Source organism: Corvus brachyrhynchos, unplaced genomic scaffold, assembly GCF_000691975.1.
Source record: "Corvus brachyrhynchos isolate BGI_N302 unplaced genomic scaffold, ASM69197v1 scaffold323, whole genome shotgun sequence".
In the NCBI taxonomy this organism is placed as follows: domain Eukaryota; kingdom Metazoa; phylum Chordata; class Aves; order Passeriformes; family Corvidae; genus Corvus; species Corvus brachyrhynchos.
In genome coordinates this window covers 1-1,667 of record NW_008237253.1, presented here as the reverse complement: position 1 = coordinate 1,667, position 1,667 = coordinate 1, and the positions used below count along the sequence as shown (strand labels likewise).

The 1,667-nt window shown below is 65.4% G+C and overlaps 1 protein-coding gene across 1 annotated transcript; it reads right to left on the bottom strand.

Annotated features, from left to right (window-relative positions):
- Positions 1 to 18: 18 nt before the first annotated feature.
- On the bottom strand, positions 19 to 1,663 carry CLP1 (cleavage and polyadenylation factor I subunit 1; the record flags this gene model as incomplete). Its single annotated transcript, XM_008630769.2, has 2 exons — positions 19 to 825; positions 1,475 to 1,663. Coding segments are annotated over 2 exons (861 nt in total), but the record flags the coding sequence as incomplete, so codon positions are not given.
- Positions 1,664 to 1,667: the final 4 nt, after the last annotated feature.

Genomic DNA, 1,667 nt, shown 5'->3' with positions numbered 1-1,667 from the left:
CAGACGCTCAGCAGCGGCAAAGGCTTCCAGATTTAATAGCAAACTGTACAAAAAGTATAAAACCAAAGGGCAGGGTCACACCGCGCCGGGGGGGACAAGGAGCGGGCACGGGGAGCGGGAGGAGGAGGCAGGGGGCACATCCCGCCCTTCCCCCTACTTGAGGTCCATGAAGCGAATGTCCATGATGAGCAAGAAGTTCTTGGGGAGGGGCCGCGGGGCGGGGGACAGCACGGTGAAGACCTGGCGCTCCAGGTCGACGCCGGTGACGACGATGAAGCCGGCCACGCTGGTCTCGGAGATGTTGTCATCGGGGCTGTCGGCGGTGCTGACGCTCAGCAGGTGGTGCACCATGTCCCGCCCCGGCGTCACCGGCACCAGCTTCAGCTGGTTGTCCTCCTGCGACATTCCCAGCGGCAGGCACGAGTCCGGGATGGTGGGAGCGCCCACCTTGTAGATCTTGACGTCGGAGAACTTGACGTCGAAGGCGTGTGGGTAGAAGCAACCGCGGAAGCCGTAGAAGTACTCGCGGATGCGCTCGTCCCGGCACTCCCGGCGGAAGTCCTTGGAGCGCTCCACCACGCCGCCGGACTTGGGCAGCAGCACGGTGCGCACAAAGTGCGGCAGGTCCCGCTTGAGCTCGTTGTAGAGGCGCTCCTTGTCCAGCACCACCACCACGTCCACCTCAAAGGCGGAGGCGGCGTGCACCAGCGCCTGGTAGCCCGAGCTCTTGACCCAGCCGCAGGTGTTGATGACGCAGCCGCTCACCGACGCCCGCCGGTTCACCTCGCACCGCTGGTTGAAGACGTCGGCCAGGCACGACGTGATCTGCAGCAGGAGAGGTCACACAGAGGCACCCCCGCGTCCCCAGGCTCTCCCCAGCTCCTCCAGTACCCCCAAGGCCTCGATCTGGGCGGCTGCCCAGGGCAAAATCGTGGAACGGACCTTAAAGCCCATCCAGTTCCCTGCGGCAGGGACCCCCTCCACCAGCCCAGGATCCCCCAAGCCCCATCCAGCCTGGCCTCGCATGCTTCCAGGGAGAGCTGGGGCAGCCACAGCCTCTCCAGGCAACCCCGCAGGGCCTCACCATCCTCACAGCAAAAGAGCTTCTTCCCAATCGCCAGCCTAAATCTCCCTTCTGGCCCTGCGAACCCATTCCACCCCTTCCTATCACTCCGCTCCTTGACAAGAATCCCCCTCTGGATTCCCTGTAGCCCTTCAGGACAGAAAAGGCCGCTCTGAGGTCAGCACACCAGGCCGAACTGCCCCACCTCTCCCAGCCTGCCTCCATAACGAGGGTGCTCCAGTTCCCTTCATCAGCTCCCTGTCAACCTCTGGACTCCCTTCCCGCCCTGATCCTGGGAAGGGGTGACCGCCTGTGCCCCCCGGGATTCAGAGACCCCGCAGCGCGGGTTGGGGGAAGAGCCTGGGGGATTCTGGGGCCGGATCCGACCCGGGGCGAGCCCCCCGTGCTCACCTTGTTGTAGAGCTTGATGTTGGTGCCGGGCGTGGTGGAGCCGAAGTGGTAAACGAGGGGGGCCTGGAGGGAGAAGCCCTCCTCCACGTCGGCCGGGCGCTCGATGTACAGCGCGCCCATGGTGCCGGGGATGGACACCGAGCCCTGCCCCACGTCCAGCTCCACGAAGGTGGGCCGGCGGCCCAGGCGCACG